General features: G+C 50.8%; 5 protein-coding genes across 8 annotated transcripts in view; 3 read left to right on the top strand and 2 right to left on the bottom strand.

The window, feature by feature from the left end:
* Positions 1-26,741, bottom strand: part of Tspear (thrombospondin type laminin G domain and EAR repeats) — a 149,991-nt gene that overhangs the window by 59,042 nt on the left and 64,208 nt on the right. The window lies entirely within an intron of this gene.
* Positions 449-2,662, top strand: LOC117724177 (uncharacterized). Its single transcript, XM_034523832.2, has 2 exons — positions 449-539; positions 612-2,662. Exons 1-2 carry the CDS (start codon positions 449-451, stop codon positions 1,139-1,141), a joined length of 621 nt encoding a protein of 206 aa, XP_034379723.1. The 3' UTR covers positions 1,142-2,662.
* LOC117724164 (uncharacterized) lies at positions 8,472-9,359 on the bottom strand. 3 transcript variants are annotated; one of them, XM_034523794.1, is made up of 2 exons: positions 8,958-9,359; positions 8,472-8,867 (listed from the first exon to the last, which is right to left on the bottom strand). In XM_034523794.1, the coding sequence occupies exons 1-2, from the start codon at positions 9,357-9,359 to the stop codon at positions 8,472-8,474; spliced, it is 798 nt and encodes a 265-aa protein (XP_034379685.1). The 3 variants fall into 3 exon arrangements, with proteins under 3 accessions (XP_034379685.1, XP_034379688.1, XP_034379687.1); XM_034523797.1 differs by having other exon boundaries at positions 8,472-8,837; positions 9,042-9,359; XM_034523796.1 differs by having other exon boundaries at positions 9,063-9,359.
* Positions 13,184-14,246, top strand: LOC117724657 (uncharacterized). Of its 2 annotated transcripts, XM_076916475.1 has the most exons (2): positions 13,184-13,304; positions 13,392-14,246. In XM_076916475.1, the coding sequence occupies exons 1-2, from the start codon at positions 13,184-13,186 to the stop codon at positions 13,898-13,900; spliced, it is 630 nt and encodes a 209-aa protein (XP_076772590.1). In that variant the 3' UTR covers positions 13,901-14,246. The 2 variants fall into 2 exon arrangements, with proteins under 2 accessions (XP_076772590.1, XP_076772589.1); XM_076916474.1 differs by having other exon boundaries at positions 13,184-14,246.
* On the top strand, positions 20,623-21,483 carry LOC117724170 (uncharacterized). The gene is made up of 2 exons (XM_034523819.1): positions 20,623-20,973; positions 21,121-21,483. Exons 1-2 carry the CDS (start codon positions 20,623-20,625, stop codon positions 21,481-21,483), a joined length of 714 nt encoding a protein of 237 aa, XP_034379710.1.

Below are 26,741 nucleotides of genomic sequence, written 5' to 3'. Positions count from 1 at the left end.
GGGCCACTAACTAGGTGGGCTACATTATGGGGGTGTCCTTATAAAAAGAAATGATTTGGACTCAACTCACGGAGAGAAAGCAGAGAGAGAGAGAGAGAGAGAGAGAGAGAGAGAGAGAGAGAGAGAGAGAGATCTCCATGGTCACATGTTCCTCCATCACCATCAGTACCTCAGACCAGTCCTGTCTTACCGGCAGACAAGCCAGGAAGAAAGCCCATGTGATCAATAGGAACACAACTTGTCTGTATGAGAGTAAACACCAGGCAGGGCCCCGGCAACACGTGCAGCAACGCGGGGAAATGAAAACAAGAACAGGGCCAACAGCAACCAGGAAGGAGTGCTCACGAACTGGGCCAGGGAGGAGTATAAAGGCAGCCTGTCCTACCCCTGACACATGAACTCACACATTCACTCAACACACACTCACCCTCCTCCAGCCAACCCAGCCATGGCCGCCTCCACCATGTCCATCTGCTCTGATGCTTGCACCAACGCCTCCTGGCAGGTGGATGACTGTCCAGAGAGCTGCTGTGAGCCCTCCTGCTGTGCCCCCAGCTGCTGCCAGCCCAGCTGCTGCCAGCCTAGCTGCTGTGTTCCTTGCTGTGCCCCCAGCTGCTGTGCCCCAGCCCCCTGCCTGACCCTCGTCTGCACCCCAGTGAGCTGTGTGTCCAGCCCCTGCTGCCAATCTTCCTGCTGCACACCCTCATGCTGCCAGCAGTCTAGCTGCCAGACAGCTTGCTGCACCTGCTCCCCCTGCTGTGTGACCCTTTGCTGCAAGCCTGTGTGCTGCACACCCATCTGCTCTGGATCATGCTGCCAGCAGTCTAGCTGCCAGTCTTCCTGCTGCCAGCCCTCCTGCTGTGTGCCTGTGTGCTGCAAGCCTGTGTGCTGCACACCCATCTGCTCTGGCTCCTCCTCCTGCTGCCAGCCCTCCTGCTGTGCTCCTGTGTGCTGCAAGCCCTGCTCCAGTGTGTCCCTGCTGTGCCGGCCTGTGTGCAGACCTGCCTGCTGTGTGCCCAGCTCCTCCTGCTGTGCCTCCTCCTGCCAGCCCAGCTGCTGTCGCCCAGCCTCCTGTGTGTCCCTGCTGTGCCGCCCTGTCTGCTCCAGACAGGCCTGCTGTGGCCAGAAGTCCAGCTGCTGATGGCCTGTTCTTAATGCCAGCTGGCTCAGGTCCCTTTCTGGGGCCCCTCTCAGCTTTTCCAGTCTGATCCTGATCTGGGATAGACTCCCCCCAAGATGGATCCCTCCATCTTGTCCCTTGTGACTTGACCTCTCCTCCTGCTTCCCAGGAGGCCTGCTGGTCCTCTGGGGCTCTGTCTGTCCTGTCCCTTTGCCCTGGTTGCTTGCCCCCAACACCAGCCTGTCAGCAGCCCACGGCTTCAATAAACTCTTTTAATGACCTGGATCTCCTCTCATGCTCTGGAACATGTGGTTCAAGTAAATGTCCATCCCCTTAGCCAGGAATGTTCCTAGGAGGAAGGACTGGACTCAGCCATTGACAAGGGACATTCGCCACCTCCCTTGGGGAGGGTTATGTGTCACTGTATAACTTAGGGCTCCGCTCCCAAAAGTTCAGCCTTCTGTGACCCTATAGGTGGCTGGTTACCCCAGATGTGGGTAGAGGGTTCAGCAGTCCCCTGTAAGCCACCCCGCCAACTGTACCTTTTCATCTCTCTAGAGTCACACAAGTGAAGCCACACACCATGGCTCCAGGCGCTGTGGCCCCTGCCTACCTGATGACTCTCCACAGGTTATACAGAGAGGTACATGAGAGATTCATCTGGAAATAAAATCATTGTAGGACTGAAGGGACATAAGACCCAGCAGGCTCTGCCCAGCACCCTCCACAAGGACATTGGGACATAGGAATATAGGGACACAGGGACATGTCTCCACAGGCTGCATTAGGTCTCCACTCACAAAGGGCCGTAGATATCAGGCCATCTCTGATGTGGAGAAGCCATGGCCTACACCTGGTGCACCGGTGAGTGAGAAACGTGTCAAAGTCTGGAAACTTCCATTCCGAGGAGCTGTAGCAAAGGCCAGAGATACTATGATCAGCTGACCATCATCCCCAATAAAGCAAGGATGCCAATGTCCTCGTCCCCGTCCCATGCCAAACATCACTGACTGGGCCATGCCTTCCCTCTCTGAGCCCTTCTTGACCCACCCCCATCTCCCGGCCTGCATCTATCTATATACCCAGAGCCCCCGGGGCCAGGCTGTTTATCAGGGTCTCAACCTTCTTCCAGCCCATTTCCTTCCTAGCCGATTTGACTGAGTCCTCCTGTCCTCCCTCCTCTGAACAACTGTTTTCACCAATTCCTTCAGCACCCCTCAATCTCCCACACTGGGTACCTCACCCTCAACCCCTGAGGACACATGTCCTGACAGCAAGTCAGACTGTACGGATCACTGTGCTCCGTTTCTGTTGAATAAATGTCTCTGCTTCTCCCTGTGAGGGCTGAGTCCTGTTGCTCTCCTGAGGGGCAGCTGCCCAGGACTCCCTCATAGCCACACTGTTGTCTGTCTCTACCCACTACCTTTGCTGCTTTGCTCCATGCTGTGACCCTTATCTGACAAGAAGGGAGGCAGGGTTTATCTCTTTTCAGGGTTTGAGGGTGTAGTCTTTCATGCTGGGGGAAGAGCAGAGCTCTGCAGCAGCAGGGACCTGAGACGCCTGATCCCATCTTAGTGGATGCAGAGAGAAGACAGGAAGTGAGGTCAGGTTATGACTGTCAAGTCCCGCCCCCCACCCACCTCCCGGAAGCTACTTCCTCCAGTCAATTTCTATCTCCCAAAGGTTCTACATTCTCAAGTCCCGCCCCCTAGGGAGCTACTTCCCCCAGTCAATTTCTGGCTCCCAAAGGTTCTACCACCTCAGACACTAGAGCCCGTGGAGACATCGCTCATCTAAGCCACGACCCTCGCGGTGGCTTAAAGTCACCTCTCCACAAAGCCAGCCCGTGCCTATGTTGCCTTTCTGCAGTGAGCTCCTGCAGGAGCCATGTCACCTGCATTGCACTCGTGGCATTGCACTCGTGACTGACAGTGTGGGCGTCTTATGTGGGTTTGGTGATGTGTCAGCTCGCAAATCATGTGCTTATTTTTCTTAAATCGGGTTGTTTGTATTTATATTATTAAAGTGCACGCTCGTTGTGATTCCCGGATGCCATACATATTACTAACATATAAATACTTCAAACCTTCCCACGGGTGGCTCAGCTTGTCATTTTCCTCAGTACTGAGGAAATACTGAGCCGAATCCTTTATTTCAGCAAAGCCCACGTTATCCTTTGTCTTCAGACTATTCCTAGGCTCCTGTTGAGGTCTGAGTGTGAAGTGTCCCCCCCCCCAGGGCTTGTGTGTTTGAACATTGGGTGCCTGGCTGGTAGTCCTGTCTTGGGAGGTTGTGGAATGTCTGTGTTTCCTCACAGTGGGGAGCAGCAGAGGACTGGAAGTCTCCATTTTTATCCGGTAGCATCTTGAGCCAACTTTTGATGGCCGGAGTCATCCCAGCTCCTTGTAGACAGGTCCCTTTGCCTTTGAGCCTCCTCAACCCACACCCTGCAGTCTGCGCGTGGGTGGGATAATTCTGAATTCTAGTCCATGCCAGGTTTTTTTGCGGCTTACTGTTAACTCCTCATACACACAGGTCTTAGAGTCAAATAATGGGAGTTCTCTGGTCCTGTTTGCCTTTCTCAGGTTTCGTTGGCCACTCTGGGTCTTTGATGCATCTCAAAGATTTTAGAACCAGCTCATCAAATTTGACAGCAAAATCCTGCTAGGATTTGAACTGAGATTTCATTAAACCCATAGACTCGTTAGGAAGAATCAGATGTTTAACTCTGTGTCTTTGGGTCCATGAACATGGTACGCCTCTCCAGTCAATCATCTGGGATTTCTTTAACCTCCTCCAGAAATACTTTATATCTTACACATAATTTTAGTATATCTGTTATTTCCTTTTAAAAATGTTTTAGTTGCTTGCTTGTTTATCTCTCCAACTCTCAAATTTTTATTTATTTTTATGTTTGTCTATTCATTGAGACAGCCAGGGAGATAGATATGGAGATATATATATCCTGGCTGTCCTGGAGCTAGCTATGAAGACTAGGCTGGCCTTGAATTCATAGAGATCCTTCTGCTTCTATGTCCTGATGATGAGATTAAAGGCATGCATGCGCCATGGCACCCTGCCATCTCCTACATATAATTGCAATTGTATAGAAATACAGTTCCTGTATAGAAATACAGGATGTGAGGTGGGGGTGAGGTGTGTATTGTCCTCTTATGGTCTCAGGCACCATGAAATTGGCATTATTTCTCCCATAAAGGCCGAGAATCTGATTGTGAGACCATGTGGAATCAGTGGTTTCTTTGTGTCTTAGTCGGGGTTTTACTGCTGCAAACAGACACCACGACCAAGGCAACACTTATAAGGACAACATTTAATTGGGGATGGCTTACAGATTCAGAGGTTCAGTCCATTATCATCAAGGCAGGAGCATGGCAGCATCCAGGCAGGCATGGTGCAGGAGGAACTGAGAGTTCTACATCTCCATCTGAAGGCTGCTAGCAGAAGACTGGCTTTCAGGCAGCTAGGAAGGGTCTTAAAGCCCACGCCCACAGTAACACACCTACTCCAACAGGACCACACCCACTCCAACAAGGCCACACTTCCCAAAGTGCCACTCCCTGGGCTGAGCGAATACAAACCATGACACTTTGTAATGTGTTTTTAGTTAAGACTTTCATCTCTTCACGAGGTTGCTCTGATCTTTCGCTTTCCCTTCTGTTAGTTTTACAGTCTGCCTCTCCAATGGCTTGTTTGTTTCTTTTACACCGCTGAGGGTGTCTGCAGGACGCCACTGCCTTCTGCCTTGCCCCTTTGGTGTCCACAGATGCGGGAGTGGTGACCTTTCAGTTCCCAACATGGGTCACTTTATTTCTTCTTTCTTTTTCTTAACGAGTATAGCTAGCTAGAAACACTCATTGTATCATCTCAAAGTGCAAGACCCTTGGCTGCTTCTTCTCGGGGCTGCCCGCCTCACTGCACCGGGCCTTCATTCGGGTGGTTATTGGGGCTTAGCTTGTACTTGATCCTTAGCTTTGAGTCAGAGCACAGACTCTGGGCCTCCCTTGTTGACCAAGAGGAATCGCAGATTCTTGTGCTAGCTCCGTCTCACAGAGTGCGGCGTGTGCTTTCATTTTTTGTTTTGCTCAAAATATATCCTAATCCCCGTGGCGATTTTATCTTTGGCTCGTGGGGTACTTTTATACCTTCTCTTTAATTCCCACACGCTTGCAGTCTTCAGCTCTCCTATAGGTGACTCCTTATTCTGCCAAGACCTAGATACAGTCTGGGTTTTAGTTCTAGAGATGGGCGGGGGCTCCAGAGCTGAAGAGGTGATTTAGTGTATGTCTGGAAATGCTTCAAGGTTCCTGCGTGCTCGGCGATTTTATTTCAGATTTGGAAAACTGTTTGGCATTTTCTCTTTACTAGTCTTTCTGGGCAGGCCTTTACCCTCATACTTTAGCCGTACAGGTATCAGACTGCGTAATGTGCTCGAGAGACTCCTGCTCTTCTGGTCACTTTGGCTCTACCTGTGACTCGGGCTCTGCAGTACTTGAGCTCCGCCCATGACTTTGCTGTGCCTACGACTCCGGCTCCGCCCCATGACTCCGGCTCCGCCCCATGACTCCGGCTCCACCCTGTGACTCCAGCTCTGCCTGTGATTCTGGTCCTCGCTGTCCCTCTCTTTGAGAGACTTCACCGGCAGGTTCTTCTCTTCCTTGTCGCCTCATCTTCGATAATTTCGGGGTTTTCTTGGTCTTCTGCTTTCAGCTCTTGATGTGTTTCGTCCTTAGCTTCCCCCTCGCCCCCCAATCATGCTCCTGCTGAATTAATGCTATGACTTTACTGTCTGCTAATTTCACTGCCTCTGCCATTCTGGATTTCTTTCTATTCATTGCTTCCATCCTAGACTGCGCTGGCTTATTGTGTGAATAACTTTCCCACCCTGGTCTGAACATACTGTTCTGTCCCATGGGTTTGGCTTGGTTTGCTTTTCCCACTGATTGGTGTTGACTCTTGTAGAGAGAATCTCTTGTGTATTGTATGGAAGCATCACGTGTCAATAAAAAAAAAAAAAAAAAAAAGCCGTTGGCCTATTAGCTTAGGCAGGAAATAGGAGGTGGGAGTTCTGGCAGGGAAAGAGGATTCTGGGATGAAGTCAGGCATGAGAAGAGATTCACCCCGAATGCTGAAAGAGACAGACGCATGAAACTGTGAAGAGGTAGCCAGCTATGTGGCACTGATATAATAGAATAAACTGGTTAACAAGGTTACGAGTGAGGTTAACTAAGTTATAAGCTAGTCAGGGAGCAAGCCCTAGCTTATGACTTAGGCATTTATCCAGAAATAATTCAGCCTCAGAATAGTGAAGATTAAGAAAGATAAGTATTACCAAAAAAGCAACATTTTAGCCCTTGAAAATTTTAATTCTGCGCACTAGAGAAGGAAGGAAGCTCTGTCCACACAGACCTTCAAGTTTATTTGAATCCTGATCAGAGTCCCTTGGTGGAGCTCTTTGGATTATCAGATGTGATGCTATCCTGACTGGGACTCCAGTCCTGCTGCTGAGCTCTGTCCAGCAAGTGACTGTCACCGAGAAAATAAGGTGTATTGTCTCATCTGTTAGCCAGTTCTGTTGAATAAAATAAGAGCCAGGTACGTGTTTGACATGATGACTGACCTCCAGGTCAGAGTTGGGCCTGGGTGAGACACAGTGGGGACAGGGCAGTGTGACTTCCCTCATCTGGTGGTACAACGATGGGGAGTCCCCAGGCCAGTGCCTCTGCCCCCAGCCTATGTCTGGTAATCATCACAGTTATATGGGGGTGGGGGGAAATGAGATATGACCTCAGGACATGGCAGGGTGCAAGGGGAGATAGCCTCAAGGTATGAGGCGGCTTTCTGACAATATAAAAAATACTCGAGATCTCTGGTTTCTTTAGGTTCGTGGTTGTGGAGGTGTCAGTCCATGGTGGGCTAGCGGGTGGCTTTGGGCCTGTGGACGGGAGGCTTGTCATGATAAGAGCATTAAATGGGGCAAGCCATTAACCTCATGTTTGGAAGGAAAGAGATGGAATCGCTGCTATCCAGCTACACTATCTTAAAGACCTTGAATGGTTACACATCTCTACGTAAACTGTCTCTACAGACTCTGCCATCTCCCAGAGGGTATGCAGAACACAGGCCTCTAGGGACCCCCGCCCACATCAGGCACCGAACCCTGTGTTGCCACCGACTGGCTGGGAATCAAGACAGTAGCTTCCATTGAATGAGGCACTGAAGAGAAAGTTTTCCTCAGTGTGAACAAGTCCCCATGCTCTCGGGCCTCAGGCAGCCCACCAATGGCTACAAAAGGATGTGGCATGTCAGGATGGGTCAGGGTCTCTCATGTCTACACCAACTTCTTCCTGCTTATATAGACTTCAACAAATGTATTAGCACCTGGACTGGGCTGGTGTCCTATTCCCACCATCAGGGCAGGCCAAGGCATTTCCCAAAAAATGGGGTTCAGAAACTGTTTTAATTCTGGTCCCAGGCACTATGAGCCACATACTGAACTTGTGACTGGTGCCAGGCACATGGACGCCTGCTGCCTAGACACCTGCCTATTCTAGAACAAGAACTTGAAAATGGGGGCATCACCTCCCGTCTTCACCCTCTGCAAGCTGAGATCACCTGAGGGTCCCTGGAAGAGAGTCAGGACCATCCCGGCATGCCACCACAGTCTCATCCAAAACAAGATTCTAGGTTTCTAAAGGCATCACAGACTTCCCAGTGTGCCCCATTACAGTGTGCTTGCCCTCCAGTTACAGCCCAAACCCTCCCACACATTGAAGGTCTCTGCATTTAGACCCTAGTGGAGTCCACAGGCAGGGAGAGGTCTGCTCACAAATGCATGGCCCAGACCTGATTCCAGTTGCTAGCACACACTTGTACCGCTAAACAGGGAACAGTGGCAGACCACAGGCCTTCTGAGGCAGCACTTGGAAGGCACCTAAAGGGGTATCTGTCATCTGAGCTGCTGTTGGAAGCCTGGAGCATGAAAGAGCCTGCTCAGGTTTGATTGGCATTATAATACAGAAGGCATAGTTACCGAGCACGGTGACAGGGGGAGCTGTTCCCTGAACCAGAACAAATAGGCTCAAAAGGACAGTGAATTGCTGTGCACAGAGAGAATTAGGAGATGCTAGTAAGGACTGTAGGAGTCTATACAGGTTCAGTCTGGGTTTTTATTGCTCAGAAGGCTCAAATGTACTCAAAGGAGGAACAGTCAGGAGGTGAGCTCCTTTGACCTGAGGGCAGGGGCAGAGAGAAGAGGGCACTGCCACGGTCTGCTGTGTGGCGTACGTTCTTCTGTGATCTCTGCCTCCCCAGCGCTCATCTGGGGACAGGATCAGCAGCTGGACTTCTGGCCACAGCAGGTCTGCCTGGAGCAAGCAGGACGGCACAGCAAGGACACACAGGAGGCTGGGCGACAGCAGCTGGGCTGGCAGGAGGAGGCACAGCAGGAGGAGCTGGGCACACAGCAGGCAGGTCTGCACACAGGGCGGCACAGCAGGGACACACTGGAGCAGGGCTTGCAACACACAGGAGCACAGCAGGAGGGCTGGCAGCAGGAGGAGGAGGAGCCAGAGCAGATGGGTGTGCAGCACACAGGCTTGCAGCAGACAGGCACACAACAGGAGGGCTGGCAGCAGGAGGACTGGCAGCTAGACTGCTGGCAGCATGATCCAGAGCAGATGGGTGTGCAGCACACAGGCTTGCAGCAGATAGGCACACAGCAGGAGGGCTGGCAGCAGGAGGACTGGCAGCTAGACTGCTGGCAGCATGATCCAGAGCAGATGGGTGTGCAGCACACAGGCTTGCAGCAAAGGGTCACACAGCAGGGCTGCTGGCAGGGGGAGCAGGTGCAGCAAGCTGGCTGGCAGCTAGACTGCTGGCAGCATGAGGGTGTGCAGCACACAGGCTTGCAGCAAAGGGTCACACAGCAGGGCTGCTGGCAGGGGGAGCAGGTGCAGCAAGCTGGCTGGCAGCTAGACTGCTGGCAGCATGAGGGTGTGCAGCAGGAAGATTGGCAGCAGGGGCTGGGCACACAGCTCACTGGGGTGCAGACAAGGGTCAGGCAGGGGGTTGGTGCACAGCAGCTGGGGGCACAGCAGCTGGGCTGGCAGCAGCTGGGGGCACAGCAGGATGGCTCACAGCAGCTCTCTGGGCAGTCATCCACCTGCCAGGAGGCGTTGGTGCAAGCATCAGAGCAGACAGACATGGTGGAGGCGGCCATGGCAGGGTTGGCTGGAGGAGGGAGAGTGTGTGTTGAGTGAATGTGTGTGAGTATGTGTGTATGTGAGGTGCTGAGCCCTCAGCTTTTATCCTCCTCAGTGGCCGGGTCCTTCCTTGTTTGCTGACTCCTCAGTCTCATCAACACTGCCCCTGTTTAGCTGACAATTGCCTCTCACCTTGTAAACATCCTGAATATACGCACATCTGTTGGTCTTCCTCACCTCTGGGTGGCCCCACACTGAGCTGGACAGGATGCATCTTTGCAAACAGGTACCTTAGGGGCTGTGTCAAATGTCCCACACCTCCAGTCCCTCAGACAACACCAAGAGATAGCCATAAGTTGTCCTGCCATAGGGGCCCTATGGGTCCCGTTTCTAGAATCAGTTCTCAGTGCAGACTGTCTCTGAGGCTCAGCACACAGTGTGTGCAAAGGCACAAGTGATTTTGCCAAGGACTGTAACAGATTGTCACAGACCCCATCCCTGGGCTCTTACGCAGCCTTATAGTGTGGTGGGGCCATGCCCCATAGCAAGGGTCACCCTCGCAGCGGCTGCCCCAGGGATCTTGAGAGCGATTCCCCTGCTGTAGAAGTTGCACCACACAAGCTGTCCCTAGATAGGACCGCCCAAGGAAGATGGGGCTCCACAGCCAAATAGAAACTGAGGCACTCGGTCTTAATGTCTCAATGGCCACATGGGCGAGAAGAGGATCTGCCCAAAGGAACCATCAGGGTTTGGTACAGCTCTGCAGAGCCAGGTTTGCTATAAGGGATCTCCAATGCTCAGGCTATGCAGCAAATGTGTGTTATACTGAGTCACACAGCAACAGGGCATGCACACATGGACCCATCTAGAACTCTATTGACTGTTAAAAGAGACAAATCTTTATAGGGTTACATAAAAGGAACTTCTTGAATTAAGCTCAAAAAAATGCGGTGGGTCAGATATGATAGTTTGTGTTGTTAAACTTTGTAAGTGTAGAGACGTGTTTATGTACACACCTATATATTATATGCATATATAGAGGACAGATAGATAATAAGTGATGGATGGGTGGATGCATAAGCAATGGCTAAGTAGATAGTTGAATGGGTAGATAAACGCATGGGTGGGTGAATGGGTAGATAGAAGAATGAGCAAGCAGATGAATGGATATATATGGCAATACATGGGTGAGTGGATAGATGGATGGATGGATGGATGGATGGATGGATGGATGGATGAATGATGGGTGAGGGGGTAAGTGGATGGATGAATGGGTAGGTAGCTGGATGGATACATGAGTAAATGAATGAGTGGGAGGCTGGGGAGGGAGGGATGGATAAATGGATGGACAGACAGAAAGAAGGATGAATGGATGGATACATAGATGGATGGAAGGAAGGATGGATGTGCAGATGAAAAGAAAGAAGGATGGATGGGTACATAGGGTAGATGGAAGGAAGGATGAAAGGATGGATGGATGGATGGATGGATGGGTGGATGGATGGAAAGAAGGAAAGAAGGATGGATGGGTGGATGGATGGATCAATGGATAGATGGATGAATGATGGATAAATGGATGGGTGGAAGGATGGATGGATAGATGAATAGATGTGTATATATGGGTAGATAGGTAGGTAGGTGGATGATGGATGGATGGTCAGCTGGATAGATAGGTGGATGGATGAATAGAAGAGAGGAAAGGATGGATGGATTGTTAGTATTCTGTCTAAACTCCACCTCCACAGTTACCTGGCAACAGCCAGGTAGGCCTGGCCCACTATAAAAGGGGCTGCTTGCCCCCTCTTCTCTCTCTTGATCTCTTGCCTCTAGCTTCTCTCTGTCCCCTTCCCCCTCCCCCTTCCCTCCCCACTCTCTCCACGTGGTCATGGCCTGCCTCTACTTCTATATTCTCATTCTCTCTCTCTCTCTCTCTCTCTCTCTCTCTCTCTCTCTCTCTCTCTCGCTCTCGCTCTACTACCCTCCTGGCCTCCCTCCCCATGCCCTGAATAAACTCTATTCTATACTATACCTGGTGTGTGACTGGTCCCTCAGGGGGAAGAGATTCCTCTGCATGGGCCCGCTGAGACATCCCCTTCCCCATACCTCTCCACACACCCACAGAACATATTCTCTTTACCTCTTTATCTTTTTATAAACACATCGTGGATGGATGGATGGATGGATGGATGGATGGGAGGAAAGAAGGATGGATGGATGGACAGATGGATAGATAGGTGGATGGACGGGTGGATGAGCAGATAGGTGTGTGGATAAGTGGGTGGTTGGATGGATGACAGGCAAAAAGTCAGTCCACCCCATTTGTGGATTCTGATTTTCACTTTCTCACATTTACCTGCACCCCCAAATCTACTTGTGGTCTTTCTGTGGCCAGCCATGGATACGCACTGAGCAGGGAACCTTGAGTCACATGTTCCCAGCTGGGCGGGAGAAGGTAATAAGGCTCTGCCATCTGGTTTGACTCATCCTGAAAACAAGCCTCTTCAGGGTCTCCTTGGCACCGTGCTTTCAGGGTCTGTCCTGTCATCTTGCCAGGGAATGCCCCTGACAGGTGCTGAAGCCCCATGTGCTGTGTCGCTCGTGCTGCAGGGCACCTCACAGACAGTCTACAAGTTCAGGCCTAGCTCTGCTGCTGGTGCGAGGCCAGTGGTAATGAGTCCGCCATGTGGATGGCTCAAGGACCATTGGACAGAAGAAGCACATCAGACAAGCTCCTGTGTGGCACATGTAATGACCAGAGAGGCTCATGGGAAATGGACTCGGTGTGAACCCCAGCAGCAACTGGTCAGCTAAATCATTGCCCATGGCTCTCAGGTCACAAGTCCTAGGATGAGGAAAACGGGTTCTGAATATGTGCATTGCGCATGCGTGTGCATTCCGCATACGTATGCATACATGTAGGGGGACACTGGCCAGCACTGGCTTCAGATGAAGCCTAACTTCCAGATGTATTATCTGCACTGGGCTCTGCGTACATATGAGACTCAACTTTAAATTAGTGCTATAGACACTCATCCCGGTGCCTGAGAGGCAGGGCTGGGTGACTGGTGACTGGAGAGCACTGAAGAGCGAGAGAGACCTCGTGGGTGCCTGGCACATGCTGTGCTCCTGTGGTTTCCACAGAACATGCACTTTATGCTCCTTGGGGTTAGAACCCAAGAGGCTAGAAACCAATAGCCTTCTTGAGCAGGGAGGGGCCAAGCTCACCATCCTGTAGCGCTAAGGACAGAGTGAGTGGATGGCAGGCACAGAGCAGAGCGGACGGAGCCGCAGCACAATACACAGAGGTGTCGGAGCTGAGGAGACACTATAGGGGTTGTAGTTACGGACCAGTGTCTACACCCTTAACTCAATGGCCTTGGATGGGTCATTGAATGCCTCTGGGCTCTGGACACTGTCACAAAGTGATGATAACTGTCTTCATGCAGAGCTGGGATCTGGGCAGGATACTAGGCTAAAGACATCCCTCCCCTGGCACTAGTTCTTGCAGAGTCCTGGCAGCCCACCATGGTTGGATGACATCCCTGCAGCCATAGGATGGCTGGGACAAGTCCCACCTATGACACCCCAACCTCACTGCTCACGGAGCCTCACCTAACACTGATGCTCCATCACCAATCCCAGCACCACACGCAGACAGGAAACAGACCTGACAACAACATCCCAGACAAACAAACACCCGGATGATGGTCACAGGCTCTAACAAGGAAGGGAGGGCAAGCCAACAACAGCACAGGGGGATAAAAGCAGGCGGCTCAGCCTCTCACACACACACACTCACCCACTCACACGCTCACACACTCGACTCCAACCTAGCTCTGCCATGGCCGCCTCCACCATGTCTGTCTGCTCTGACGCTTGCACCAACGCCTCCTGGCAGGTGGATGACTGCCCAGAGAGCTGCTGTGAGCCCTCCTGCTGTGCCCCCAGCTGCTGCCAGCCCAGCTGCTGCCAGTCCAGTTGCTGTGTTCCTTGCTGTGCCCCCAGCTGCTGCCAGTCCAGCTGCTGTGCCCCCAGCTGCTGTGCCCCAGCCCCCTGCCTGACCCTTGTCTGCACCCCAGTGAGCTGTGTGTCCAGCCCCTGCTGCCAATCTTCCTGCTGCACACCCTCATGCTGCCAGCAGTCTAGCTGCCAGCCAGCTTGCTGCACCTGCTCCCCCTGCTCTGTGACCCTTTGCTGCAAGCCTGTGTGCTGCACACCCATCTGCTCTGGATCATGCTGCCAGCAGTCTAGCTGCCAGTCCTCCTGCTGCCAGCCCTCCTGCTGTGTGCCTGTCTGCTACAAGCCTGTGTGCTGCACACCCATCTGCTCTGGCTCCTCCTCCTGCTGCCAGCCCTCCTGCTGCCAGCCCTCCTGCTGTGCTCCTGTGTGCTGCAAGCCCTGCTCCAGTGTGTCCCTGCTGTGCCGCCCTGTGTGCAGACCTGCCTGCTGTGTGCCCAGCTCCTCCTGCTGTGCCTCCTCCTGCCAGCCCAGCTGTTGTCGCCCAGCCTCCTGTGTGTCCCTGCTGTGCCGCCCTGCCTGCTCCCGTACGACTTGCTGAGGCCTCTCCTTGGAAATCCAGCTGCTGAGTGGACTCTGTTGTCATCCTGGAGTTTGCAAGTTCCCTCTCACCTGACCCCTGGCTTCTCTGCTAATAGCCACCAACTGTCTACCTTGCTTTTTCAGGGGCCTTGGCTGTCACATGCTCACCCCGGTTCTCACTTTGGAAGAAGCCCCAGCTTTTACCTTATAAATATCCTAGTCAGGGTTTCTACTGGCTCTGCCACTGTGGAGATCACAGTTCTCTATCATCCAGCCCTGTGTGTCACAAAGCTGGACTCAGCCACCTTCCTGGGTCTAGGACAGGGCTCGGCTGTGCATTGGCCAACCCTGGCTCTTCTGGGTTCTTAGCCTCTCACCCCTTCCCCACTCAGCTGCACCCATCAAACCACAATAAACTCTTGACAAACCTGACCAAGCTTGTTTCGGGGCTTACTTAGCGATACGTGAGTTCCCACCTCTGGCTGCTCACAAGGGAACTGTGCCTGTCCCCTTCCATGGTGTCAGGAGCCCGCATTCCTTGTCTGTAGTTATGTCCCAGGGATATAATTGTGTTCAGGGACACAAGGGTGTGGTTCTGACTTTGGCACCTATCCTGGGAGTGGCTTTGGCTACCCTCATTCCCCTTAAACTTCTCCACCTTGGCAGGTGACATCCTGGGAGATGTTCTCTGTAGAAAACTTGGGTCTTGGAGTTCCCTGCCATCCTGCCTCCCTGGCCTATGGTCTTTATTAAAATAGCGTGGCTGGATACCTGCTCTCCTGAGGGATTATGGGATTTTGGTGGATGTTAGTGGTGTTTGATGACCAGGCCATAGAAACTCTGGTCACAAGTCTAAAAGCACACCATGATAGGTGTGCTTGGGTCATCTATCCTTGTTTAAGGGTGGGGCACATCCCCTGGAGAACCCCAGTTCACCATCTCTGGCCTGCATCTGTGGCCTGGTCCAGCTTGTTGCAGTTAGAACCACACAGTAGTATCTTGACACTAAATTGATGGCAGTAACTTGCCACCTCCAGACCACAGCTCCTCAGATCCTTTCTGTTCTTTGCTATACCACCATAGAGGCCTGGGTGTGGAGGAGAAAAACATGCCCTAGAAAGGGACTCTGGGCCCAGAAAGGGTCTCACATTTTAAAGCCCCTGAGACATCCATCCTGGGCCCTGTTGTGGCAGTTACCTTCACAAAGAGTGTGTAACTGACAAAGGACCCAAATGCTGAGTTTACAGTGAAACAAAATTTCATTAACCAAGGCAGCAGTAAGCACTCATAGAGATGCCCTGTGGCCAAAAGTCATACAAGTTGGCCATTCCCACCCATAACAAGAAGACATAAATGAAGAAGAGACAGATTGCACTCTCAGGATGGCAAGCAGCCAGCTGTCATCAAAGCCACAGAGGCCAGTTACCGTGGGTCCAAACACACAGAATGATAGAGAGACACCCCCTCCACTGACACCTGCAGGGAGGAAAACGGCCATTGCAGTTCTAAAATCTGCAATGTGTCTGTGAGAACACTCAGGAATGAGCAAAAGGGTGCTGTCCTACATAGTTGCTCCCTCGGGAGTGTGCAGACTATGGTTCTTAGGAAACCGGGCAGATCAGCAAGTGCTGAGATGCGTCATCCGGGCAGCTGGGTTCATGATGTTCTGTACCACCTGCTGCTGATAATTGATAATAAAGTACTAAAAAGAAAGACATTGAAACACCACTCTCCTGAACCACAGTTAATAAAAGAAACCCATAACCATAAAAAAGGAAGTCACCTTTGGGAAATATAAAGGCATTCTCTCTAGCAAACTCAAAAAATGGATGTGCTGTTTCTCGGAACACCATTAACGCGGGAGAGAGGGGCAGGACTCTGAATCAAATCAAATCCTTAGGTAATATAAATGAACAAGATTGAAAGTATCTAGAAGTTCAACCCATGAAATCACAAGAGCTTCCAAGGTGAATTTTTTACAAAGGGAAACTTTAAATTTTACAAGACAACTGTGGAGACCCAAAAATTAATAAAGTATTGCGTTTGCTCCCCTGGAGCTTGTATTTTTAAAAATAGGTAAGTGTTGCGACATGCACTGTAATCCCCTGTGTTGGGACAGCAGAGGCGGGAGGGTCCCTGGGGATCCCTGGCCATCCAGTCTCTCTGAATCAGTGAGCTCCAGATTCTAGGGAAGAGCCTATTTCAAGAAAAGTCAGGTGGAAATGATAAAGCCGAACACTGATGCCAATCTCTGGCTTCTACACACACACACACACACACACACACACACACACACACACACACAAAATAAACAGACCAATAACTAAAGAAGGAATTCTAGATGTAAATAAAACCAACAGTTGTTTATTAACAGACAACAAAAGTTAAAATACTGGTGAATCCAGACCAGAAAAGTGATGATAATAATTAATCATGATAAAATAAATAATAAGAGTATTTGATGTAAATATCTGAATGATATTATAATATACTGACTTCCAGGGAGAGGCGGTGGAAGCACCGCCTCCACGTGTCCATGAGTGACAGGAGGGAACGAATTAGGGAGAACAAGGGCAAAAATCAAATGTTCAACTCAGTGACCAGCAAACCCCTCTGGGAAGAGGGAGATAAAAGTCCCAACAGTATTTAAACCAGATAGGAAACACCAGACAGAAATCACAGGACTCAGTAAATGCCACTTACCAGTGACCCTGAATGTAAATTGCCTCTGGTTAAAATAAAGACTCAGACCAGTCGGCTGCATCAGATGCTCAAACTGATTGTTGTCATCCAGAAACATCTTTAGGGCCAATGAGCTGACTCAGTGGGTAAAGGAGCTTGCCACTAAGCCTGACAGCCTGAGTTTGATATCTGGGAACCACTTGGTGGAAAGAGAACAAATTTCTACAAACTGTCTTCTGATCTACACACACACACACACACACACACACACACACACACGCACACGCACACGCACACATGCACGCACAGAGGGAGGAAGAGAGAATATAAATATGTGAGTCCTTGCTTGCTTTCTTCTCTTTCAATGTAAGTCAAGACCCCCTGCGTAAGGAATGGTGCTGCCCACAATGGGCTGGTTCTTCATACATTCCTGCATAAGGAATGGTGCTGCCCACAATGGGCTGGCTCTTCATACTTCAACTAACAATCAATACAACTCTCACAGACAAGTTCACAGGCCAATCTGATGGAGATAATTCCTCAATAAGAATCTCTTCCCTGGTGATCCTAGCTTGTGTCAAGTTAATACTTAAAACTAACCAGTGCAACTCAGTTTTTTTAAAAAAAGCAAACATTACTGTACATGAAGGCTCATACGTGTCCAGACACATGGATGTGCTCATTGCTCAGTTCTCCCTAACAGACGATCCTTGAGAAAAAAAAAGAATAACTCACAGTTAAAATGCATCACAGAGCAAATGGCCTTAACAGACACCTGCAGAATGGTGACAGTCATGAAATGTTCATTCTTCACATAACCCCATAGAACTTTCTTACAAAATAGATCACACTTTAGATCATAAACCAAGACTTAACAAATACCAAAAAGTCCAAACCACTTCTTCCAGACCATAATACAATAAAAGTAGGAACCAATACCAAGAAAAACCATTTCTCTATGCACTTTTTAATGACCAGTGGGTCACTAAAGACACCGGAGAGGAAACTTCAAAGTTCTTATAAACAGATAAAAGTGAAAATACAATTTATCAGCACCTTCAGGGTATAGCCAAGGTGGTTCTGAGAGGGACGTGGACAGCTGTGGGTGCCCACATTAAATCCCCAAAGAGGAGGGGCTAGAGGGGTAGCTCAATGTTTAAGAGCATTTGACATCCTTGCTGGGGGACCTAGCACCTATACAGCAGTTCACAACAGTCTATAACTCCGGTTCCATGGCATATCCTCTTGTGAGCTCCTCAGGTACCAGGCATGCATGTGATACACACATACATGTGGGTAAAACACATGTGCACATAAGATAAAATCCATAGATCTAAAAGAAAGCGGTAGTGTACTTCCCATGACATCCCATGAATCTCTGCCTTATTTCTACAATGCTTGGACAGGGGTGACCTAGGGATGACATTTTAACTTTCGATTTAACCTTCCAATTTCTGAAATTGCAGCTTCTGGACAATCTTCCCTCTGGCCCTGGCTTCCAGGAATGGCCAACCCCAGGACCAGCCAACCCCAGGACCAGCCAACCCTGTCTTTTTGTGGTTATCACCCTATTACCCATCAGCCAGAACCTCCCAGACTCATCAGAATTATTCCACTGACGCAGAGGCTGTCCTCAACCACCTGATCAATTTGCACAAGGGTCCCTCCTACACCCACTTTTCTCTCTAGCCAGAACCTCCCAGACTCATCAGAATTATTCCACTAATGCAGAAGCTATCCTCAACCACTTGATCAATTTGCACAAGGGTCCCTCCTACACCCACTTTTCTCTCTAGCTGACTATTTTGACTGTAATGACGTGGCTCTGCAGGGTACAGGCCTCTTCTGCAAACTGGCCAAGGCAAAGGCAAATACACCGAGTATCTGTCTCCTCAAGATCTAAGACCAGTGTGGTGGCCACATCTTCTAGGACACAGAGAAATCCACTCGGATGGGTAGGATAGATCCTGAGATGTTGTTCTTCCCCTATGGCCTGGGGTGTAGTCCTATGGCCTGGAGAAGAACCTGTGTAGCCCTGGCTGTCTTGGAATTCTGCAGACCAAGCTGTCCTCAAACTCACAGACCTACCTGCCTCTGCCTCCCAAGAGCTGGGATTTAAAGGAGTTGCACTACCCCCAGTTTAAGAGACCTTGAATTCTTTAAGTCATCCTGAACACAAAGATCAGTGCTGGAGGTGTCACCATGCTTCACCTCAACCTTCCCGACAGTTAAAAGTGACAAAAGCAGCGTAGTGCCAGCACAGAAGTAGCCATGTAGACAAGTTAAATAAAAGACCCAGTTATAGCCAAGAGAGGCACCAGCAGGCTAGAGAGATGGCTCGGTGGGTAAAGTCTCAGCATCCAGGTAAAATATGGTTACCACAGCAAGCGTCTTCACCCTCAGCACTGGGGAGGTGGAGGCAGGAGGATCTCTGGAGCTCACTGGCCAGCCAGTCTAGCTGAATTGATAAGCTTCAGCTTCTGTGAGAGATCCTGTTTGAAAACACTAAGACAAGAGGGCCAAGGTTGAGAGATGCCAGGACTGAAGCTACCAGGCCTGAGGGTCAGTCAGGGTGGAGGGAGGGTCAGAGCTGAGGGATGATCAACCAGACTGGCCTGTGAATTCAGAGTAGTAGAAGTGACATTTACAAGAAGTAACATAATCAGTGACTGGAGGTGTTTGTCCTCTGAGCTTGGGGACACTTAGGGGACAGTCTGGGAAGGGGTAATAACTGCAGTATAGGAAAACAAACACAAACAGAAGAAGTGATCAACTCCAAGGGGGAAAAACCAAACTGAAATGCATATGAATACAGAGGTTAAACCCGTCCACCCTACACTGAAACACTCAGGAACGATAACACTGAAATGGATATGGTATAAAGTATCACTAAACAATAAATGGCTGGTGCCCTGATGTAGTGGGTTGGCCTGATGCTGTCTGTATTCTGATGTTAATACTGGTTCCTCAAGAGGGGATCCCATGACAAGCAGACCATCATGCACTCAGGTGATGTCATGGGAACCTTCTCCCCATTTAACTGGTCAATAAAAGGCTAGAGCGTGTGATTGGGCAGTGGAGGGAAAAGGTGGGGTGGGAGGCTCTAGTCGGGGGGAGGTAGAAGAAGAAGAAGAACCTGCAGGAGGGGAGAGATGAGGAAGAGGAGGAGAAGCCACGATGGGCCAGAACTGCATGGCCAGGAGAGACCACAAGTAGCAAGTAGTCTTACAGCTGGGGAAGAAGTTATTACAGTGTTAGATCTGCCCAAACTAGGCATATGGCTGATAATTATAATGTCTGGATTGTGTGTTTTTTATACGGGTTTATTAGGGTTGGAAATTCTAGCGATATCCTGATTTAAGAGAAACTGAGGCAGTACTGCCTCCAGAATGGGAGGAAGGGCAGAGGGTGACAGAGCAGAATGTTTTTGTCTGCAGCAGGGAACTGGGTCGTATCTAACAATAAAAACAACAACAAAAAACAAAACAAACAAAAAACAAAACAAGCAAAAAACAAAACAAACAAAAACAAAACAAGCAAAAAAAAATCACCAGAAATAACAACCATAGAATACCATGTTATCATAATAAGTTGTTGTGCAATGAAAAGTCTGTGGGGTGGAGGAGAAGGACCCCCTGGGGGATGAAGGGAGGGACCCTCTGAGCCTGTGGGACAGAGGGGACGGACCCACTGTGGGCTGAAGATAAGGGTGGCCATTGTCTGCAGGAACAGAGGGTCCTGTAGCAGCACAGGAGGGCATGACACTGGACCAGTGGAAACCCTGTCTGGTGGAGCTTCTCTTCCAGAGGACAATGTGAGAGCCAGCAGTGTCACATGATCAGTCTCTGGATAACAATGTGCCTTGGCCCTGCCATGACCCACGCGCCCAGTCGTAAACTGGCTGTGCTGTCTGGGAGCAAGCCGATCAACAAGGAAAGGAAAGATGCCCCCCTCATGAGGAAGTATACATGGGAGACGTATAAAAACCCCAGGACGGGGCAGCTCACACACAACACACACTCACACTCACACAGACACCCCTCTGGTCCAATCCCCATCATGACTGACACCTGCTGCACACGGACCTGCGTGATCGCTGCGTCCACCACTTCAGTCTGCTCCAGTAATTTGAGCTGTGGCAGCCGGATCTGCTCGCCCAGCACGTGCCTAGGTGCCTCCTGTCAGTCAGACAATTGCCAAGAGAGCTACTGTGAGCCCCCATGCTGTGCCCCCAGCTGCTGTGCCTCAACCCCTTGCCTCCTCTGCACCCCAGTGAGCTGTGTGTCCAGCCCCTGCTGCCAATCTTCCTGCTGCACACCCTCATGCTGCCAGCAGTCTAACTGCCAGCCAACTTGCTGCACCTGCTCCCCCTGCCAGCAGCCCTGCTGTGTGACCCTCTGCTGCAAGCCTGTGTGCTGCACACCCATCTGCTCTGGATCATGCTGCCAGCAGTCTAGCTGCCAGTCCTCATGCTGCCAGCCCTCATGCTGCCAGCAGTCTAGCTGCCAGCCAGCTTGCTGCACCTGCTCCCCCTGCTGTGTGACCCTTTGCTGCAAGCCTGTGTGCTGCACACCCATCTGCTCTGGATCATGCTGCCAGCAGTCTAGCTGCCAATCCTCCTGCTGCCAGCCCTCCTGCTGTGTGCCTGTCTGCTGCAAGCCTGTGTGCTGCACACCCATCTGCTCTGGCTCCTCCTCCTGCTGCCAGCCCTCCTGCTGTGCTCCTGTGTGCTGCAAGCCCTGCTCCAGTGTGTCCCTGCTGTGCCGCCCTGTGTGCAGACCTGCCTGCTGTGTGCCCAGTTCCTCCTGCTGTGCCTCCTCCTGCCAGCCCAGCTGTTGTCGCCCAGCCTCCTGTGTGTCCCTGCTGTGCCGTCCTGTCTGCTCCAGACAGGCCTGCTGTGGCCAGAAGTCCAGCTGCTGATGGCCTGTTTCTGGTATCAGTTGGCTCAGGTCCCTCCCAGTGGCCCCTCAGCCTTTCCAGTCTGCCCCTGACCTGAAATAGATGCTCCCCCAGGAGAGGAACACCATGTGTCTCCTGTGCTGACTGGCCTCCCCTTCTAACTCCCAGGATGTGTCCCCTGTTCCGATGCTGTTGTGGGCCTTGCTGTCAGCAGTTCCCAACACCAACAAATCCACAGCCACAAAACACACTTCTGTACTATCGTTGTTCACGCCTGTGATGAAATACCTAACACAGACAACGGGGACTGAATTCAGCACATCTCACAAGGGACGTGGGAACGGAAGAGCTCTCTTCCTGGTTTCAGGAAACAGAGGGACATTCTTGTCCATTCTCTCTGTTTTCCCTCTGTCCTCCCTGCTCCATCCCATGGGATGGAGGTTGTTAGTATACAGGCAATACCACAGGCCTGCTCTCCATCCTACTGGCCTGCTCTCTGGAACCTAGCAGCTGCTGACAGCCTCACCTGCAGTGTGTTATGGGATAAAAGCTCCCAGCCACCACGGATCTCTGCCCTCCTTCCCCCTTCCCCCTCTTCCTTCCCTTCCCTCTCCTTCCCCTCACCTCCCTTGTTTCTCTCTCTGCGCCCCCCTCAGTCTCCCTGCCTGTTTTTGTCTGCTTCTGTTTCCCCCGACCCTGAGTTTGCTCTTCCCTCCCCCAATAAACCTCTTACATCAGATCTGTTGAGTGATGTGAATTCTCAGGGCGATACCTTGGCGTGGGCCACCGAAGGTACCCCTTTGCTGTGCTTTTATCAGGCATTGCCCACATGCGCCAGGTCTCCCTCTGTCTTAGGGTTTTAACTGCTGTGAACAGACACCATGGCCAAGGCAACTCTTATAAGGACAACATTTAATTGGGGCTGGCTTACAGGTTCAGAGGTTCAGTTCATTATCACCAAGGTGGGAACATGGCAGCATCCAGGGAGGCATGGTGCAGGAGGAGCTGAGAGTTCTACATCTTCATCTGAAGGCTGCTAGAATATTGGCTTCCAGGCAGCTAGGATGAGGGTCTTAGGCCCACATCCACAGTGACACACCTACTCCAACATGGCCACACTCACTCCAACAAGGCCACGCCCACACCAACAAAGTCACACCTACTCCAACAAAGCCACACCTACTCCAACAGGGCCACTCCTTGGGGCGAGCATATACAAACCATCACACCCTCAGACAACCTAGTCTCAAACATGTCTTCTTAGAACACACAGTCTTCCAGTCAGGTAGGCTGCAGCCATTGCCTCCCTCATCCTGTGAGGGCTTAACTTCTATGGTCTACAGTCTCCTTTAACCACAGACATATCTGGAACTGAGTGACCCTGTTCAGAGGTCACAAAGACCTATAGCCTCTCTCTTGAAGCTCAGGGTCTCTTCCCCGACAGGCTCAACCAAAATTCCACATGTCCAGGACCCCCTGGGGCTGGTGACTACAGATATGACCCAATCTGGAACTGTACTATGCTATCTGTCTGGATAAGACTCCCGCTGGGACAAGCCTGCTTTCCTGGTCCTTGGAGCAGGTCTGCCCTCTGACAATGGTGCAGCATCAAGCACAGACTCAGGAAGAGTGCCCTGTCTCCTGTCTGTCCCCAGCTCTGGGGCACAGACACTGTCTCTAGCAGCTCCACAGCAGAATAACACTGTGTCAGGGTCTATTACCTGTCATAATTAGTTCTGGAGTCACTTCAACTGTGCCAAGAGGTGGCCAGGAAATGCTGAGAGGCAGCTCTGAGCATGCATGTAAGGGTGTTTCCAGAGACATTTTACTGAGGGGAAAGATGTACCCAGTGAGGCTGGAGACAAGATGAAAGGAGAGGGGAGGAGCAAGCAAGCTAGGGCAGGCACTCTCTCTGCTTCTTGGCCTCCACGGTGTGAGTGGCTTTGCTTCCTAAACCCTCCCTGCCATGGTGGACAGAACCCTCTGAAACCATGGGCAAAGTTACTCCTTCCCCCTTTAAGTCACTTTTGTTAGATATTGGCACAGTGGCATAATCTGGTTAATATGGCCCTGGGGCCTCATCCGATGTCCCTGCACAGCCAGGCCACCCACCCTGTCTCTCTGCTCTCTTCTGGTACAGGGATTCCCCTCCCTGACACTGTATTGTATTTCTGTGCCCAAGTGCTAGGACAGACCTAGGAGAGCCATTCTGGGAGAACTGAGCAGGCTAAAGGTGCGGGTGACTCTCCTGAGCCAGGCAGATGCAAGCAACTGTCAGGCACAGCTTCAGACTCACTTCCGTTGTAGACACTCCCAGCCCGGGCCTTAGCGCCTGTTAGTCCCTCAGCCCCTCTGCCCACGGACAATATTATCTGGTAGACAGAGAGAAGGCTGTGGACTCTTACCCCGGTGTTCATGGTCAACTGACCTCATGAACTTGGAGCAGTAACACGGCTGTTAACAGAAACACTAGAATGTGTTTTCTTTGTGACAGGTAACGCTTGTGAGAAGATGGAAGAGCGTGTAGCCACTTGGCAGGGGACATTTGCACTCCTCAGTGTCTTAAGACAATAGACTCCAAGAAACTGGAATTTTTCCTGGAAGTTTCCTGATTGGGAGAAAGAAAAAGCTGAGCCTGGTTCCAGCCAGAGGAGGGGAGTTTGTCTCCCAGAATGCCTTGCAGGAACCTCTAGAGCCCAGATGATGATGAATGGGACCATACCTTGACCAGGACTGGCAACTGTGCATACTTCTAAAAGTCTATTTAAACTTTACTCTGGTGCCAGAACCTCTGGAGGTGGACTTGGGTGATGGTTTTACTGAACCTCTCTTCCTCCTCTTCCCCCATAATGGCTGCACAGAAAAAAAAAAATCTTTCTTTCCTGTTCACCAGTACTTGGTACAAGAAGGCCAGTAGCACAGACTGAGTTTTCAGGGCTGCGAGGCTCAGAACAGACTGAGAGAGTCTTGGCTGTGAGCCCATAGATATAGAAAGCTGTCAAATCTGGCAGGAGAGGTCTAGATGGCTCTTTTCCTGTGGTCATGTGGGTGACCACGTGAACACGGACACATGTGAACACGGACCTAAGCACCATTCACTGGGCATTGGGGACAAGCGGATAAGTCACAAAATTGCTGTCTTTAGTTAGGGGTCTTACTGCTGTGATCAGACACCATGACCAATGCAACTCTTATAAAAACAACCTTTAGTTTGGGCTGGCTTGCAGGTTCAGAGGTTCAGTCCATTATCATCAAGGCAGCAACATGGCAGCATCCAGGCAGGCATGGTGCAGGAGGAGCTGAGAGTTCTACATCTTCATCTGAAGGCTGCTAGCAGAAGACTGGCTTCCAGGCAGCTAGGATGAGGGTCTTAAAGCCACACCCACAGCAACACACCCACTCCAACAAGGCCACACCCACTCCAACAAGGCCACACCCACTCCAACAAGGCCACACCCACTCCAACAAGGCCACACCCACTCCAACAAGGCCACACCTTCTAATAGTGCCAGTCCCTGGGCTAAATGTATACAAACCATGACACTTGCCAAGCCCATTATACAGGCCAGAGTAAGATGCCGATAAACCCAACCACCTGAGTGTAAACTCATTATGAAGGTGCAGGAATTGGGAGCCTGGCCTTAGGAGGAAGACTTGAATGACACAGTCTTAGGGTCATGGCCTTGGGACACACGGGTACTTTGTTACCTCAGAGTTTCTTTCCCTACAACCCAGTGACTGCAGAGAAGCTGTGCTACAGAAAGAGACGAGAAGGATCCACACCTGCCTGGGACACACACTCATAGCCTGTGTCACCTGTAGGAGCCACCACAGTTGCGTGTCAAAGACAGAACCCAGGGCTAAACACCTATATTCTTGAAATGGAGGCAGGGGTGCGAAGCCATATGTCTCGTCTGGGGACATACACATTAGTAATTTGTGAGGGCACATGGATAATGTCACCTCTTAGTGAATTTCCCAGGGAAATAGTTGGGGAATTTTCCTAAGCTTTCTTGTGAAATTAATGACACCCTGGAAGCCCAACCCCATCCCCACCCCCCCCCCCCACCCCCAGCGTAGTTGGAAATCATAAATTAAACGAAAAAGTTTTATAGCCCCACACTGCCTCCCTGGTATGGTTTTCTACCTCAGAAAAGTTAAGGACAAATGGCAAGAGGCCCTCAACCTGCCTTCAACCCAGAGACCTCTGGCCATGGCTCATGACCAACCCCCAACCCATACCCCCATTCTAGTATGTGAAACCATGTAGAACAAAATACTGCGATCTTGTAGGATCTCATTCCTCCATGGATACTCAGGGCTACCTGTCACCTGAGGATGCCAATGTCCTATAAGGACAATGTCACTGAACAACAGACTTGCATTCTAACTACCCAAGAAATCTCCCTCCTGGGAACAGAATCTGATATTCTCTCTCTCTCTCTCTCTCTCTCTCTCTCTCTCTCTCTCTCTCTCTCTCCTGATACCTGACAGTTTTATGTGGTGACTGAGCAGGTTGGACTCCTGGGGACATAGCCTGGGACATGGCTCTGGGTGTGTGGGTGTGTAGGCACAGTCCTGTCCCCACCCATTCTCTTCTAAGCCCAGGCCACAAAAGTTTTTATTATGAACACCCTTCGTGACACAGGGTGACTGTCTCAGTCAAGAGGGTCATGGACAGAGCCTCCTCCAGAGCACACTGCCATACACATACCAAGAGCCATGTCCCAGGCCATGCCCCAGTGGTGTAAACTACAGTTAGCACAGGTATCATCAGAGAGAAGCAGGCAGTGTGTCTCCTCAGCTAACCCGGCCCTGTGGCAACAGGCCTAGCTATGTGCTCTGCACAGACACTCAGAACTCTCTGACTTGAGGTTTCAAAACCCAGCTGAACATCAGGAAATAAACACTATGGAAAGCTGCTGCTCACAGACTCACTGGTCTACAGAGAAGTTTTGCTTTAAAGTTTTTGAGACAAGATCTCACAAAATAGCTTAGACTGGCCACAGCCTTGATGGTTCTCACACCACATTGACTTCTGAGGAGACCTTATAATGATTCACCTCTTCCTCCTCCTTTTCCAGCTTCCTAATAACCATTGGCACAGGATGGTACCTTCAGCTGCCCTGGAAGGATGTGTCCACCAGACTCCACCAGTGGCTGACATCTTGCATACTGGCAGACAGGGATCTTTGATATACCAGGGTTTCTACCATTCTCTCTCCCAGAAGCCAGGCTTCAGCTTCCCACAGTCTCTCTACCTGGACAGGCGCCACAAC

Source organism: Arvicanthis niloticus, chromosome 20, assembly GCF_011762505.2.
Source record: "Arvicanthis niloticus isolate mArvNil1 chromosome 20, mArvNil1.pat.X, whole genome shotgun sequence".
In the NCBI taxonomy this organism is placed as follows: domain Eukaryota; kingdom Metazoa; phylum Chordata; class Mammalia; order Rodentia; family Muridae; genus Arvicanthis; species Arvicanthis niloticus.
The sequence above is the reverse complement of the archived record's forward strand: the minus strand, read 5'-3'. Positions and strand labels throughout refer to the sequence as shown.